At 44.7% G+C, this 14,461-nt stretch overlaps 1 protein-coding gene across 1 annotated transcript in view; it reads right to left on the bottom strand.

Annotated features, from left to right (window-relative positions):
- Positions 1-544: 544 nt before the first annotated feature.
- The window catches only part of MICU1 (mitochondrial calcium uptake 1), a 145,229-nt gene continuing 131,312 nt past the window's right edge, over positions 545-14,461 (bottom strand). Inside the window, exons 11-12 of the mRNA XM_082222101.1 lie at positions 8,218-8,307; positions 545-1,772 (exon numbers count right to left, since the gene is read on the bottom strand). Coding sequence (XP_082078227.1) covers positions 1,612-1,772; positions 8,218-8,307 — 251 coding nt within the window. The 3' untranslated portion in view covers positions 545-1,611. The remainder of the gene's footprint in view (positions 1,773-8,217; positions 8,308-14,461) is intronic.

Genomic DNA, 14,461 nt, shown 5'->3' with positions numbered 1-14,461 from the left:
GCCTTTCAAATAAGTGGAAGAGTGACAGACAAGTTAATACAGTGGGCAGGAAGGCGTAGATCACAAAGACGAATGAAAGCCTTGAGATCACCGACTAGTATTCAATGTTAAATTGATAGTATGAACTGCTGCTTTAAATTAAGGAGACAAGTTCTGCCTATAAAGGAAGAAGCAAACCAACCAATGCAGAAACGGCTTCTGAGTTTATAAGCCCATTCCACCAGCAATTCTGGCTGGATCTTCAGTTCTGCAAATTTTTGATGAGTGGTGATACAAAGGCTAAATGCGGAAACAGGAGGCAAGGCTTTTAGTATTCCAGGGTTCCTCGCATAGGAAAGCTCATCATCTTCCATCTTGCTCATGAAAATAGGGCTGTTGGCTGATGAGCCCAGAGAGCCGCCAGCTGCCTGAAATAGCCCTCCTCTCTTTTTGCATCTGGCAGCAAGGCAACTGTATTTTATAGATTGGCTGCTGATGGAAAGTCAAACCTGGTTAAATTCACAAAGCTTCCCGGAAAGAGAAAGATGACATAGGAAAGCCTGGCTGTTTGTTGGGAACCATTATAATTAAAGTAATATTTTACAAGCATTCGAGAACTCTGTAAAAAAGCAGCTTTAAAACTATATGGGGGGGGGAACAATTCACGATGAGCAAACGCTCTCATTTTAAAAGTGGGGGGGGGAGATTATAAAGTGAGGCTTATACATTGGAGTGCATGTACAAGTCGGGACGAAAGGATTGTGAAGAAGCCATAAATGCTTAGCCAAGCCTTTGAGCATTTAAAAGAAAATTGAACAAGGGCTGTCCTACTCTTGAGCTTCCATACTCTTCTCCTGTAGAGGATGCTGACAAAAGGCAAATATGGATGCAGAAACAGGCCTACCGTAGCAATCCCTCCCCTTCTCCACCCTTCCCTGGGCACATTTTGCCTTGGAACTCATGGGCACCGAAAATAATAGTGCCAGCTTTGACATTTATCATATATGTCAGGTTATAGTCCCCTTCCTCCACGTTCTCTTTAATAAAAAGCCCCACAATTTCAAAACAGCTTCAGGATCAGGACAAGATGAAGTGTTGAGTCAATCTGATGGGCATTTCTTGCCCCAGCAGTACTTAAAATTCTAGCCGCTGCTGATGCAAGCAGTATTGTTGCTGCTGCTTTGAAGCATCCTTGCTAAGCTGTTTTGCTGGAATGCAGGAGTTTGTTCGGGAAAGAGAGAAAGAAGCTGCAATATCCAAAGCTAATTTTTCCGGTGGTCTGCTTAGTTTCCGTCCTGAGAGATTAAAATGAAAAGGAAAATATGGAAACTGTGCGGATGCATGGTGGGAGAGGGTGGGGAGGGGGCAAAGCGGTCGAGATAAACGCTGAAGGCAGAGTGCGCTCGCATTTCTGCTTAGGTCTTTTTAAAGGAAAAGTTGCCGTTGTTAACAGTCTTTGCCAGAGTTTGTTTTTCAGTGCAGCAACGGAAGGAATGCTGTCATTCCATGGGAGGAGGCCTTTGTCCACAGAACACCGAATGTGACGACGCCACTTATCCGGCAGAGGCAGCACAGCAGCATTCGTGATCCTCACATCTGTGTTGCATCTGGACCATTTCTCCTGGTCCGTGGCTACTGCTTGGGCATGGCGAAATCCCACGCCGTCTCCTGAGCACATTTCCACATGGCCCTCATGAGACGTGTAAACCCCATGTCTTTGGGCTTCTCCAAGCCCCTCATAAGTCTCTGCTTCATAATGGCAACAAACTCCTTGTTGCTTAGCTCTCCATTCCCTGTTAGAAGAGGGGTGGGGAAAATCAGTTAAGACAATTTTTAAAAATGCTCCAAAAACCTCAGAAGGCACCAGGTGTTATGTACTGGGTTGAATAGGATCCAAACTGCTGCAATTTGGATCCTATTGTTCTAGGACCAATCAGACTGCTGCAGTTTGGATCCTAAGAGCTCTGAGAGTAGAATTACTTTACGGCTCACCTACATTGGTTGGCTCCAGACTGTGAGACGGATTCAAGCACACATACTGGAAAATTTAGGTTTGCAGAACTGAAGTGGATTAAAGCGCTCTCTCACCTTAGTGCAATAAATCCACTTTAAGAACAACAACATGAATTTATTTATTTATTTATTTGTTTGTTTATTTATTTTGCAGTTAGGAAAGCGAGAGGCAAATGCATGATTAGCAGGAGAAGTATAAACACAGCGCAAACAAATGAGGACAAATGGTCATATGGTCTCCCTGCAACTGAATCAGAATGAATACTCTTGTTGGATTCAACTGTGATGCAACTCAGCTTGCTTTATGGCTGATGGGGTTTGCATGGAGAAAAGGTAGACAGAGAGAGGGGAACCTCCAAGCTTCCTAGACTCTCTTTGACCTAACCTGTGATGAACTTCCTTCTGATGTTGATGCCTCTTAGGTTTGCTGACCTCACTTCCTGCTCCTCTCCTCTCCTTCTTCTTCATCCCACCATGAGAAAGGAGACACCTTGTCTCTCTCTGCTGAGATCAATGACCAAGCACGGTTGCTTTGCACCTCCAACTTAGTTAAACAGAACTAGGAACTCTTTTACTTGTATATCCCGTAATTAACTTAGCTTTCCTATTTTCCATGCTAAAAGTCTCAATGTGATTGTTTTGAAAGGTTAAGCATGCTCCTCTAAGGCATTCCAGATTTCTGCTGATGCATATAAATAGTGTATGTTTTCAGGTTTTAGGCCCAGGGTGTAAGCAGCTTCCCTAAGCATTGCACAAACGAGATGAAGATAGGAAAAGATAAGAAAGGGAGAACAAGTGCTTGACAGAGAATGGACATGATATTCTCTGTGTGTGCTTTGTTTAAGGAAATCAGGATGAATGCTCAATAAAGAGGTTGTCTGAAGGAGCCCACTGACACTCATTAGTACCAGCCATTTATCACACTTTAACATGAATTTAATTGCACATCTTATTTGTGATGTTTGAACAAGCCACAGGGTGGGTGTAGCCCGTTCAAGCCTTCCTGGATTACAATGGAGGTTAAATGTGCACTGAAAGATTTGAACACTAGCAGAAATTTCATTTTGACTCAGGAAAGCTGCCTGTGCTGTCTTCACCTTGTTGCCTTGACCTTCTGGGCTAAAAAGATGGATTTTCCTGTTAGTTTGTGTCTTTATTCTCTTAGATGACACTTTTCGGCTGTTGTGTAAATGTGCCGTTCTTGTAAACCACAGGCGAAAGAGAGAGAAAAAGGAGGGAATGTCTATTTAGAAGAGCAACAGAAGAAAACTCCAATTCTCTTATCTCAAGCCGTAGCCCAGAGACCATGATATAGGTAGACGTATGAGATACAGGTGTCACAAGGTGATTCAAGGAGACTCCAACCCTTTAAAAACTACAAAGAATTCAGATTTCACAGGCACTTTAATCAAGGCAATTCCCTATAGACATGGAAAAGATGTTATTCCACACAGCAGTTAAGGTGGAATGAAGTTTTTGAAAGCTTATATAGCTCACTGCCCCTACTGCAGGCAATTAAGCAGGTAATTACTGTATCAGAAGCCATGGCCAATTTACTCTCCTCTTCCTCATTTTCTAACTCCATTCAGAAGTGAAGATGTCATTTCTGACTAGGCTGAACTTGCCAGTAACTTAACTCACCTATGTCTCCATCTTAACTCTCCACAGAGCAAGGGATTACCCCCAAACACTCACAACATAAGCCTTTTTCACGTATTATGAAAAGGAGTTGCCACATGAAAGGTGCGGGGAAATGGGAATGAGTTTTGCTAGCTCTGTGCTCCTCTCTCTGTGTGTCCAATAACAAGTTTGAAAATAACTTCTACTCTTGTACGAGTATGATTCAGTTTATGGCTTTTCAAAAGACAGCATGCTGGGCCACACATTGGCACATCTATTGTAGCATTTACTGCCCACCAGAAGTTAACAGTTTCTGCAGCCTTTTTGGACAAGTCCAGTTATTTGTTTTTACAGACAGACCTGGTTCACTGAGCCTGTAACTTAGTGCTGCTCTGCTATCTTAGCCAGATATAAACTCTGTTAGCAGTGCAGATCAATGTATATCCTCAGGTAAGCATCTTTCCATTGCCAGTCTGGTGCTTATGTCCTTTTAAATGTGTTTGTGGAAGGTTTGTTATTGTTTTTATTATATATTGCGTATTCTCATTTTGTATTTTTTTGTTGAGAGCTGCCCTGTGATCTTTGGATGAAGGGTGGTATACAAATTTAATAAATAATAATAAAGTAACAATGATAATTTCAGCAGAATGAATCAGTAAACCAAATCCCACACACCTTGATTGGAGGGTTTGGCAGACCTGCTATCGAGACCATTGGGCCATGCTCTGACAGTTTCCCCAAGACGTGTGTACTCACAGTACAAAGGAAAAGGTACACCCTTATTTCGGGTGCAGCATGGGAGCAGAAAAACCTTTCCTATGGTATTATGGCCCAGGTGGGTTTCTACACAGCCAGTATCAGGCAAGTTTTTATATCTGAAATTCCTTTTGTGTAAGCAGGTGGCACTGTGGTCTAAATCACAGAGCCTAGGGCTTACAGATCAGGAGGTCGGCGGTTTGAATCCCTGTGACGGGGTGAGCTTCCACTGCTCGGTCCCTGCTCCTGCCAACCTAGCAGTTCAAAAGCACATCAAAGTGCAAGTAGATAAATAGGTACTGCTCCGGCGGGAAGGTAAACTGTGTTTCCATGTGCTGCTCTGGTTTGCCAGAAGCGGCTTAGTCATGCTGGCCCCATGACCCGGAAGCTGTATGCCGTCTCCCTCGGCCAATAAAGCGAGATGAGCGCTGCAACCCCAGAGTTGGTCACGACTGGACCTAATGGTCAGGGGTGCCTTTACCTTTCAGTTCTTCCTAGGCTTTTATTTGAACACTGGAATGGCTGGAAATAATGTTCTTCCACCTTAAGACCAAAATGTGACTGGGAAGGCAGTCTAAAATTAAGTTAAGGGGTGTTATTTCCAAAGCTTGGGGAAGAGGAGAGAAAGATGAAAGAAGAGTGAGAGAAGATGATCTTTGAGTTCTTTAGCCTTCCAAACATTGCAAGCAGAAACACAGAAAAGGATGCTAAGCCAAGGAAAGGTGTTGGAGGTGATTAAACCAGGCACAGTAATACGAGGAAGCATCATCTTGCATGTATATTACATTACACTTGACCTGTTTGAACAAGGCTAGAATTCTTGTCTTGGACAGAGTTCCGCAGATTGTTAATGCCTTGTTTGTAAGTTGATTGCCTGCTTAGATCTAGGCAGCATTTCCCTAGTCCTCAACCACAATGGGAACGCTGCCTGCTTCAGAACAGGGCAAGGCTAATATACAAGGGTATTTTGGGAGGGAATGATAATTCTTAACATACAAAACAGGCATCCCTATTGCCATTCCTTTCTGAAAATCCCTGCCTCTATAGAACTCCTTAAAGCTGAACTTTCTAAACAAAAACAATTATTTAGTTCAGTGCAAGCAGTCCTTTTCATAACTGAGATAAAACCTTTAAAAAGCAATTACTGGGAGTTGGGATTAAAGGCAACACACACACAATGAAACCGTGGGCTCTTTATGAAATTGTAATTTTCTTCTTCCTACAGCACCTATGTAAATGCATGCTATGCAGCGCTGCCTCTTGGACATGCAAGAACAAACAAGTTGAAAACAGGAGTCTGCAGGAGAGCTTTCAAATGAAAAGTGCCAACACAACAATGGTGACAGTTTATTAAAATGGAAGATGGGAAAGTGCAGAAGCTTTAGCAGGAGGGATACAACGGGCAGCATGTGTTAATTTCAGTCATCTCCAGGGCTGGGAATTTAAGGTTTACTTGCTGAAGATTGTAATGGGGAAGAGTCAATATTTCTCATTCTGAGAAGGGAATGTCACCAACAAGACAAGACACATTATGCATTGCCTTTGACTGCTCCACTGCCTTTGAAATCCCACTCCAATTTCCTATCACTTTTGCAGGCATGTTTGCTTCCCCCAGATCTCTTGACAAGGAAAGAAGAGACAATTTGTGCCAGCTCTAATCCTGGTGCCTTTTGCTTATCACCTGGAGTCTCACCTAAGAGAGTTTCTGTCTCTTCCAAATTATTTCTTAGCAGCAAACGGTCCCCTTGCTCACTCTGCACATAAGTCAAGGAAGGCATGATGGAAAGGAGCATTTTGGAGACCATTCAAAGAAGCTCAGCCCTTTAGGATCAACTTTCAAATCACCTTCTGCAGCATCTCTTAAAACCTTTACTGCTCACTCAGTCCTCCTCTCAAGCTAGTTTCAACATAATCCGTTTATTCTATTTGTACTGGGAATCCCAGACCTTTCTTGATGATTTCAGCTTCTGTCACAGGGAAGCTAAGGCTACATCTCTCTTTCAAAGGATGATCCTCTCAAAAGGATCTTCCACCCCCTTGCCCTCAGCATACCTTCTCCGGCTTACAAACAGAAGTAAGAAATAGCTCCGGATTCAGAAGCCAAAGAAAAATATAAAAACTGTCATTGCTGGATCAGGTTAAAGGTACATCGCCTAACCCAACATGGTCAGACGAGTGATCCCTGGCAAACTCTCAAACTAAGCAAGATGGCTGCAGCCACCTCATTTGTCCCGGTCCATAGTATACTACCTTTTGGCATTGTCAACTATTATGCCTAATGGACACTGATGGACCTAGGCAAACATATGTCCCGACTTCTAATAAGCTATAGGAAATTGCCCAGAACCTCCTGGATATCTTCCTCGAAGGTCCCATAAGCCTCCTTTTTAGTAATGGCTAGTGCATACAGGGACTGATGGAGAAGGCAGAGGGACCAACAGTAGAAAGCTCCTTCTAGTTTTGCTCCCATTCTCCTCCCTGCTGAGTTTTACAAGGATGTCAGGGACTGGCAGGACATTGATGAGTGCGCACCGGGGGAAGGGAGTCTGGAGTCTGACTTGGGAGAGGGGGCCAGTGATTTGTGGGGAACTGTACCAGCCAGGAGGCAAGAGTCGGAGGCAGGGGAAGCTTCAAAGCTGGAGGAAGAGGCAGGCCATGGAAGTGAAGGCCAGATGCTTCCCCGTTCTCCCATGCACCACTGTCTTCCTGAAGTAGGAAGAACAGAGGCAAGCTTCCATGCAGCTGCAGCTTCCAGCTATGTGTGCGCAGCCTGTTGGGGGAAGGTACATAAACTGGTGGAGGGGGAGTGGCCCCCAGCTGCTGCAGCTGCTCCATAGAGAGTGCACTGGGAAGAGCTGCCTAGATGCTAGATTAGTGAGTGTAGGTCTCCAGAGCTGTAGAAATGACTGTGTTATTTTGGACAATAGAGAGTTAGCTCCCTGCTGTGTGCATTCCTTGGAAGGAAAGCACCCCTGACAAAGGGCAACATGGAGACTGAGAAACCTGACAGCCAGCGTCACCCTCTGGACTAATTGTAAGGAAGGAAGGAAGGAAGGAAGGAAGGAAGGAAGGAAGGAGGCAGGTGGGGGTTGGCTGAGGGCGGGATAAGGTTGGTGGGGCAGAGTCCCATTCGCCCTAATGAAGAAGCCTCTACGGCTCCTTTGTGAGTGAGCATCCATTGCTTAAGAACGCACCTACTGTAGGAGTGAAACACCTGGTGGGACCTGGGGCACCACTCAGCCACGAAGTTTACTGGGTGACCTTGGACCAGTCACAGCAACTCAGCCTAAGCTGCCTCACAGGGATGCTGTGAGGACAAAATGGGAGGGGGGGGGAGTGTGGATGCCACCTTGAGCTCCTTGGAGGGAAGGTAGGATATAAATATGATAAATAAATAAATATTAAGTGAATAAATAATAAAACTTAGTCTTGCCTGTTAATTTTTATAGGTCAACTATGAGCAAATCATAGAGTTGGAAGGGACTCCAAGAGGCCAACACCCCGCAATGAAGGAATTTCAACCAAAGCATCCATGACTGCCCCCTGTGTTTTTACAATTGAAAACAAAAGCTACCAAAATATTACTATTTATTATAATTCTATCCCATCTTTTCCCCCAGGGAGCTCAAGGCAGCATACATGGCTCTCTCCTGTCACACCCATTTTCTCTTCCCGACCTCCTTGTGACACCTTTCAGAAGAGGGTGAAAGATGACGACTGCCCTTAAGCCACCTGCCTGTGAGCTTTATGGCTGAGCTTGGGTCTTAGACCAAGAGGACTAACTGCTAGCCCCCAACGTGAAAGAAAGAGAAGGGGAAGGGGCTGCGTTTAAAATTCAAAAGCACTCACCGTCACAGTCAAAGAGGGCAAACACCACATCGCACACGTGGTCTGACAGCTCCACTTTCGCCACAGTCTTGGCTACCTGCTGCATAGTGTCTGAAAGATTAATGAGAACAAAATGAAAATCAGATGGCAATAAGGCAGAGGCGATGGGAGGAACGCCACCTGACCCTATTGATGTCTCTAGTTGTCTTACTGCTAATGACAGCGGACAGGATTTTCTGTCCCCCAACCCCGACTTTGCCTGAAGGGACGAGTCCTCTTCATACCCAATACAATTGGTAGTTGGAAAATGTGTTGAAACCAGCATGTAATTTCTCATCTAACTGCAGTGCTGAAGTCAATCACAGCAGAGGCAGCCTGCCTGTCCTGCTGATGGGCATTTCATTACAATCCATTGGACACGGCAGTGGAGAAATCAGAAGAGCGCTAGGAGGGTCCAGCAAAGGCAATGCATAGAGCTTCGAAATCTCAGAAATATGCAGGCAATCCACTCCCCGGCTGCCAACATGTTCAGCAGAGCATTGACAGCTTGCTCCCAGAAGCACAAAGCTCGCTGGGAATCTTTGCCCTGTCAGGTAGCCTAACTGAATGGGTGGGAATGGTCCCCGCACAAGAGGAAATCTTGGTGGGCTGCACCCTGTGTTAACACATTCACAGCCCAGACCCTGCCCCTAACAACTTTTTAAACATGTAGTGACCATAGGTAAAGGTAAAGGGACCCCTGACCATTAGGTCCAGTCGTGACCAACTCTGGGGTTGCAGCGCTCATCTCGCTTTATTGGCCGAGGGAGCCGGCGTACAGCTTCCAGGTCATGTGGCCAGCATGACTAAGCTGCTTCTGGTGAACCGGAGCAGCGCACGGAAACGCCGTTTACCTTCCTGCCAGAGCGGTACCTATTTATCTACTTGCACTTTGACGTGCTTTTGAACTGCTAGGTTGGCAGGAGCAGGGAGTGAGTAACGGGAGCTCACCCCGTCGTGGGGATTCGAACTGCCGACCTTCTGATCGGCAAGTCCTAGGCTCAGTGGTTTAACCCAAAGTGCCACCCGCGCCCGTAGTGACCATAGATTAAGCAATATACCATAATCAAGACAAGCTAGATGAAACTATGGGTCAAGGAGAGGGAGAAAATGAAAAATCCTAATTAATGATCAGTGAATATACGCCTCTCAAAGGGTTTTGTCCAATGTTACTTCTACTCAGAGTAGACCTACTGAAATTACATTCATTTCAACAGGCTTGAGTTGAACTTAGTCATACTCTAGTATTTATTGTTCACACACACACAAACCCATCTGAAGTTGGGTTGCCTGGCTTCCTCTTTGAAATTCTAGCGGAGAGAATTCTGCCCCAAAACATCCATGGGATGCTAAAGAAAACGAGAAATGAGAAGTGAAGCCCACTCAGTTCTTACTGGACCCCATTCAGGGAAAACAGAAGTGATCCCCAAGGAAATGAGAGCACGCAACAAACAGGTTTCATAATGTTTGCTATGTGAAGCATTAGTGATAACTGGAGAGCCAAGATGCCCAAAGACATGTTGACAAACAAATTTGCCCGCAATAAATGGAATGCATTTATGACAAATATTGAGATTCATTAAAGATTTCACATGTCACTGATTAAAAACAGGCATCCAAAAAAGCAAGATAGCATATCTAGGATGAAACTTGCCTCTTCAACCACTCCGGCAGCTACTTGTTATCCACACTGCTGTCATCTATATAGCCCTATTCAGGCATTATTCTCTCATATGATTAATATCAAGTGAGGAGCCTGCAGCTGTTGGCCCCAGCCCTGCTGTCACATCTCTTCACCCTTGTTGCCCAGGGGAAGGAATGGAGAGGGGAGACTGAGCCAGGCATATTTAAAATCCTGGGCAGTGATGACTGATGAAGATTGGGACTGGTAAGGCAGAAAAAGCAGGGATACCTGCAGTAGGCACAGCCAGAACTAACGAAAGGCAGAGCCAACTAAGTTTATTTTTGTTCCCTTCCCCATCCCTGTTGATTCCTACAAGGAGGCCATGGAGAGAGAGGAGGAGGAAGTACCACGCCATGGACTGGCTGTATATGGGGCAGCTCAGTTGGAAAGCTCAACCCCAAGTTGATTACAGAAACTAAAACTAGTTTCTTATAACAATGGAAAAGATCCACTGTCACATAATCTCTAGGACAATCTCTTCAGAAATGCCAATTCTCTCCCTTCGCCCTTTTCTACCCACCTTCTCCTTTTGCTCTCCTATCTATGATTGCTCTCATTAGTTTCCTTCGACCCACACCTGTGCTAAGGAGGACGTGAGGCCAGCAGCAGAAATGCTGTTTCTCAGCAGATTTCATCACGACGAAAAGCAAAACCCTGCAGTGCCAGCCATGACCTAGCCCCCTTTGGTTTCTTCATCTTCAGTGGAGGAAAGCAGGCCAATTTCTTCCATGAGCTTAATAACCTGAAGAAGGGCTCCCTTGGTTGGCAACTTGCTGATTAGCATAATGGAAACTCCAGAGCTGCCAAGAGCATCAACACTCATGCTTAAAAGCACAGCCGCCGAAGAAAAATAACTCGTCTCACAGGCACATTGGTGGTTTTATCTGCGTCCCGTTTTCAGGGTCAATGAGCTAATTCATTTGCAATTCCTCTCCTGCTGCGTCCTCCAGGTAAGCCACTCAGCATCGCAGGGTTTCTAACTTTTATTGCAGGGTTGGGAAATCTGTGGTCCTCCAAATGTTCGTAGGACTACAACTCCCACGACCACTGGCCATGCTGAATGGGGGTGATGGGAGTTGTAGTCCACCAGTATCTGGAGCCCCAAAGGTTAGCCATCCCTGCTTGTTTGTTTACATCTGGTCTAGATTCACATTCACTGGAATCATATACGTAGCGAGACTAGACATGTAGAATCGACAAAATTATACAACCATTGCCAACTGGAGATAGAGAGTTTGGTCTCATCTACATATAGATGGAGCCTCACCCAAATTGCAGCAAAACATGCAGAGTGAGCATACTGAATTGCAACTTCCTTTTAAAATGTTTAATAGCACTTTTACCTTTCTCAGCAAAAGCAATTAAAACACAGACACATGAAAAAACTGAACATCATGCTTTACTACCACAGCCACCCAACCCTTTGGTCCTTTTCAAAACCAAGGCAGTTGTATAACCAGTGTGTGTGACCCTGGGGGTCTGTGCCCCTCTTTTACACCCACAAATGTACCACCATTACATCACAGCCCTGTTTAAAGGTAAAACAAGATGCAACCTCTATGGCACACCTTTTCTACTTTGTACAGGTAAGAGATGGAGGGACACAAAACTCTGGAGGTTGCAGCTTCTTCTTCAACATGTGCTGCACACTTAACACACTACTTTCTCAAACATCTTTAGGGCACGTGTCTGCGTATTTCAAAGACAAGGCAAGATGCAGTCCTGATTAAAAAAACAACTTTACACGATCCTCTGAACATTAACGTGACTCAGAAAATGGCAAGCCAGGTGGCACTTCTGTTGGGAGCAATGAAAGGAAAAACAACTTGGTGGCAGATCACACCCTTTGTGTAATAAAGGTCTCAGGTTCAAGCCCTGTTATCCTCTAGCTGTGAAAAGGCCTGTTCATCAAATGATGGGAAAGACTTCTGCCACTCCGAATGGGAAAATTAGACTAGATGCGTTGCCGCCTGCCTGGGCATGGCCCACAGCCAATGCCCAGTCAGGCGGCAAGGTACTGCCCCTGCAGTGGGGCCTCTGATTGGCCCATTTAATTTTGACTTTCTGGTGGGGAATCCCACCCCATATTTCTGCTCCCCAAACGGCTGGCAAACATGTAGGCTTCTGTTGGTGAGGACGGTGGAGAGGGCCAAGGTCAGCAACCGGGGCTCACCTGAGAAGGGTGAGCGGCCATTCTGGGATAAAAACAGCTTCCTATGGTTTTTATTCCCTACATAAAAAGCAGTAAAACCCAAGAGGCATTCATAACTGTGCTTTACTTGCTGCACTGTGATCTGTTTGTTTTTGACCTTCAGAGAAATAAGAGTATTCCTGCTTTAAATCTTCCACCCCTTAGGCCCCTTTATGTACAATCGCAGACAAAGAAGAAACTCCATTGGGTGCTTCTTGCATTTTACAGGCTCTGTATCATGCACTGATGTATTTGTGAATGCTCAGGAGTGGGCAGGGTGTATGACAAAACATATTCTGTGAAGGAGGAAGGAGGGGGGAGCTTAATTTCCAAGCAATTTCTGCAGAAATTCTAGCTCAATTGGGCTAAACAATTCTGAATCAGTCTTTTGCCAAGTGAACAGCAGGGAAACCTCATTATGTGTAACCAACACTCACAAGGAGACACATGGTAAATTATGCTGCATCACTCGAGCTTTCAAGGCAAAAACAAGTATAGATACGTCAAGAGGAAACGCCAAGTCCATTTACAGCTTGCCAGTGTTTTAAGCTATTAAAAATTATAAAGCATGCACACTTGACCTATCTGAAAACATGTCTTTCATTCCAATGCTCCCCTAGGCACAAACCACACTTGGGTAGATGCAAGGCATTTGACTTTATAATGAACTGTAATTCAAGCTAATGGATGCACCGGATGAAGGCAATTCAGCCCTAGAAAGAGGGCTCCGCAATTGCCTATTGTGACACAGAACATTTGTACGCACCTTAAACACCCATGAATCATAAATTAGGGCAGCCAAGTTGGTTTCTCCTCCCTACATTTATAAGGTAGTCAGAGCAGATTAATCCCAGGGTTTCTGCATATATTGCCTCATAGTCCTGAGTGTTAGTCAGGTTTCACCTTCCCATTTAAGTTGATAAGGACATGCCAACAACAGACAGAAACAGTGAAGGTGTTGGTGTTCTTTATGCTCCGATCCTCCTTTCCAAAGTGCCTCTGGAGTAATGAACAAAAGCAGTTTGTTACTGTCCTGAAGCCTAATGAATCTGAGACCCAAGATGACACAAAACAGATGGGGCAAGCACACCTCTGCATAATGTTGTTGATGATCCTCTATTCACAGATAATCACTTTGCCAGAGACTTGTGACCACTCCTCTTGGGATGGCTTTCAAGCTCCACATTTTGCAAGTATCCTCTGTACCAGCTAGCGATGTCTAGGACATGCATTTTGGGTTACTGATGTGTTATTTAAAGCAGCCCATATGCATACCAGTCAATTTGTGATCTAGCGTCAGGAAGCAATAAATTAACTGGTACATTTTGGCCATGATCTAAAGAGCGATGGGCTTTTACTGCCATATAGGACTGACCTTTTTCTTTGAGCAGCTGACTTCCATGTCACGAAAACAAAGATCACCACAGCCAATCACAAACAAACAACCACACCCTAGGCCAACCCCAACCTCTCTCACCACCAAAGGAACACAAGTGAACAGCACAAGCAACGCTGACACCAAACCCTACATAAATTAAGCATAATAGAAACATCGCCACCCAACCCCACTCCCACCCAACTTCCCTCCCTCCCCCCTTTTTTTCCTTCTTCTTCTCCCCCTAATGTCTCAACTAATGAAACGGATTTGTAAAAATGTTACATGGAAAAAATACGAGGCATTACACTTACTTCTGTAAAACAAGAAAATCTTTAATAAAATTTTAAAAAAACAAACTGTACTCAAAACTCCTCAGTTTTGAAGGGGTTTGTCATGTAGCATAAATAAGGCAGAAAAACAAGCCTGAACCCTGCTGGGCTCACAGAATGAAACTCGTGGTTTTGGGGATCCTATCAAATCTACAATATAGCTCAATCTATAAAATGCAATGTGCATTTATACCCATGTACACAACAGTGCTAGTGCGGTGTAGTAGCTAAGAGTGCCAGACTAGGGGCAGGAAGAAGATCAAGGTTCAAATTCCACTTAGCCATGAGGCTCACTAGGTGACCCTGGACCAGCCACTCACTCTCAGCCTACTCCACAAGGTACTGTATTTTTCGCTCTATAACACGCACCCAACCATAACACGCACATAGTTTTTAGAGGAGGAAAATCCGTAGGCATGCCACCCGTAGGCATTTCCTCCATAACACACACAGACATTTCCCCTTACTTTCTAGGAGGAAAAAAGTGAGTGTTATGGTGCAAAAAATACGGTAGTTGCTAGCCTAAAATCGATGAAGGGCAACTGGCGATTATACTGCCTTTACCTCCTTAAAGGAAAGGTAGGATATAAATGGAGTAAATAAACAAGTAGGCCTTATCCATCACCTAAAGCACTTCACAATCC

This window comes from Podarcis vaucheri (genome assembly GCF_965113315.1).
Source record: "Podarcis vaucheri genome assembly, chromosome: 5".
NCBI classification, from domain to species: Eukaryota; Metazoa; Chordata; class Lepidosauria; order Squamata; family Lacertidae; genus Podarcis; species Podarcis vaucheri.
This window is presented reverse-complemented; position numbering and strand designations above follow the sequence as displayed.